Here is a 3237-nt window from a genome sequence, read left to right on the forward strand (position 1 = left end):
GCACATAATTTAATTAGCAATATAAAAACTGCTAACCTCTGATGCTGTAAACGCAAAGGAGGCGGCAGACTTCAAGCGACATCTGTCAAAAAATAGCAAAAATCAGCCATTTTGAAGAAATTCTTGTGCATTGCAAGCTTGCAATGGGTCATACACATCTAGATGTGTATAAGAGACAGTAATATTTGTATTATATATTCTAAAATATATAAAAACCAAAACGGTTATTTGAATTTTTTGCATAAATTTTGAAGTTAATTCAAATTCCCTTTCCAGGCCTCAGATCGCCCGTAATTGATTTTTGTTTTCTTTTTTTTATCTTATGTATCTTTCCAACTTCTAAATTATTTTCACTTTACACGACTTTTAAAGACCTGCATTGGTCTATAAGAGTAAAAAAATTTGAAAATTTTTATTTTACTCACTCTATTGCTATAATTATAAGGTTGTACAGCAACATGTAAGGCCGTTGATTTGGCCTCGTTTTTAGCATTCACATTCATACCGCAATCTAGTAATAGTTTAACAACCATATCGTTGGGAAATACAATCTGCATGAAAGCAAATATATGTAATCGTATATGAATATTTATAAATTTTCGATTATTATATTCAAATTTCAATAAGAATACGCATCCACTTACGTTTAAGTGGTTCTCATCACTTAAGTAACCGCTCTTGATGACATTCAATCGCGACACGCACAAATGCAGCAACGTATCGTAAGTGCATGCGCTACGCACCCTCGTATGCACCAAATCGTAKACAGCATAATAGACATCTTTTCTTTTTTCAGCTGTATCCGAAGTACCAATTAAAAGGTAAATCAAATGAGCTATGCATTTTAATATGCGATCGAAATTTTCTTGCTGTTTACGATAAACCGGCCGTATCTTCAACAGCTGTTGTGCCTCGGTTACGGTACCACTTAGTAGGCGGAAAACACCAATTACATCTTCGAAAACTGGCAAATGCTCATCTTTTCCCGCATCATCCTCAAATTCTTCGTCAAAGAATTCACGTATGTCTACTTCGCGATGCTCTAGCTCGACATTACGCAAATAACGTTCATGCAAATCGATCATTAGACGTACTAATGTTTGGGCGGCATAACACGTATCGAAATGTAGTATTGAGAAATGCGTAACACGTACTTCTAGCAAGAGGCGCCACAAATCGATACATCGTTGTAGTTGCAGTGAGTCCGCATATGAGGCGCCACGAAATGTTAAACGGAAGAGCATATCTTTGTGCGTTAAGCCAAGTATACGCTCACATATCAACAAACTTTGAATACGCATTGCATCCACATCGGTAGCAATATTGTCGAGCTCTTCYAGTGTTGTAAACTCAATGGCATTACCATAGGCTGGACGCAGTGGCACCATTGGTCGTTTTTCTACACACAACATTATAAAGATAATTTAAAAATATATATATTTTTTTTATTTATAATAATATGTAAGAGACAGATTCATATGTATATATCTACATATATACATACATATATATATATATATATATATGTTTGTATAATATAACATTTTTTTTATCGTATCGTATTATTCGTATGCTAAGTTCTATCGTTGAACTCAACAGATATAATTGTAAATAACTTGTTTTGTAATAAGTATTTTATAACTCGAATTATTATATGTCAGTATTTTCGTATATATTATAGTAGGGAAGTTCCACTACTTTGCGCTTACACTATTTGTTATTCAAGTTTTACATTTACAACTTAAGGGAAATTTCTTTCATGATATATCAGGAATATAACCTTGTATAATGTACATATATGCGTGATCCGCTTATTCATGTTATTATTCATGACTATGTTCGAAAACAATAACCGAAAATTCGACCTAAATTTTTTTTGGGTAACTGCAATGCAAAGTGGCACACTTATATTTGTGGGCGCCGTTGTAGATTTTGTATTGATATGATGTATTGTGGATGAGTAATTTAAAAAATAACGCGTACATTAAAATATTTGCAAATTGAGGTGCAAGGAAATTCGTGACACAACGGCCTTTTAAAGTTCGTTAAACTAGTCAGTCTAAGAGATTATTGTTTTCGAACATTGACTGTGAGTTTTAGCATACATTCTTTGATTATTTTCTTTTTTTTAATTTGGTCACTTATATTTCCATATTATTGAAGTATGTATATATGCACATTTATGATTTGTTAATATTATTATTTTTTTTATAATACTATGTAGATAAATACGTTTGAAAAATGTTTACATTCAGACCTATGTATGCTTTTGGTATTTACGTATTTTTTAAGGTTCATGTTGTCTGACAAATTGTTCGAGCAATTTTGGTAATTGATTGCGGTAAGGTATTTTATATTTACTTATTACAGTTGCAGCCATACACTTCAGATTCATGTAATTGATTAACGGTATTGTATTGATGGGATTGCTGGCGATTAAGTTAAATGGGCGTTCGTCTGATTTATTCGGTTGATCCAAATCCGCACCCCTTTCCAATAATAAATGTATTATCTAAAGTAAAAAAGCAATGGAAAAAATTATTGTAACTGTAAGTGAATAGACAAGTGTAGATAGCATTTGTAAGGAAAAACAAGTCACAGTAGAATAAAACCCATTGGAAAAGAAAAATAAAATAACAAAAATGAAAGGGAAAATAATTTACAAATAATCTAATTTACAATAATCTAAATTTGAAGGGTTAAAACGGTTTAATTCGATTTCTGTCACAAATGCAATTTGAATTTAGTGGGTTATTACTTTTTTTGCATTTTTTTAGAAATCTTACTATGGCGGTGTAAACATTTTTTAAACCATCAGAAAGTAGGGACTTCAACAAAGAAAAATCCTACCGACTTTAACCCTGTTCCGCTATTCTTCGTCAATACGGCGAAGGACGATTTTAAATTCGTTTGAAAACAGTTTTTCCTTATGTATTTTGTTCTGATTTTCCGTACAGCAACAATTAAAAATATATATGAATTTCGTTACTTCTTGACTAAAAATAAAATAAAAGAAAATAATAAAATCCTTTTTGATTTATTTTTGCTCCCGAAATGTTATATAACGTAAGTTAAGGATGACGTTCCAGGATTAACACAAAAACGGAACGTTACGTGAGAATTTTCTATTGCAAATTTAAGCGTTTTTCCATTTCAACGAGAAAGAGAAAAAAATATATATTTTAAATAAAGAATATATTTTGTTTGGGGCAAGAAAGGAAAATTAAAAAAAAAAAT

The 3237-nt window shown here is 31.3% G+C and overlaps 1 protein-coding gene across 1 annotated transcript in view; it reads right to left on the reverse strand.

Annotated features, from left to right (window-relative positions):
- Positions 1–366: 366 nt before the first annotated feature.
- Positions 367–3237, reverse strand: part of LOC108970341 (protein fem-1 homolog CG6966) — an 11300-nt gene continuing 8429 nt past the window's right edge. The window contains exons 6-8 of the mRNA XM_018935667.1: positions 645–1399; positions 426–551; positions 367–384 (exon numbers count right to left, since the gene is read on the reverse strand). Of these exons, the coding sequence (XP_018791212.1) occupies positions 367–384; positions 426–551; positions 645–1399 (899 nt within the window). The remainder of the gene's footprint in view (positions 385–425; positions 552–644; positions 1400–3237) is intronic.

Source organism: Bactrocera latifrons, unplaced genomic scaffold (assembly GCF_001853355.1).
Source record: "Bactrocera latifrons isolate USDA-ARS-PBARC rearing strain unplaced genomic scaffold, ASM185335v1 scaffold_3, whole genome shotgun sequence".
NCBI classification, from domain to species: domain Eukaryota; kingdom Metazoa; phylum Arthropoda; class Insecta; order Diptera; family Tephritidae; genus Bactrocera; species Bactrocera latifrons.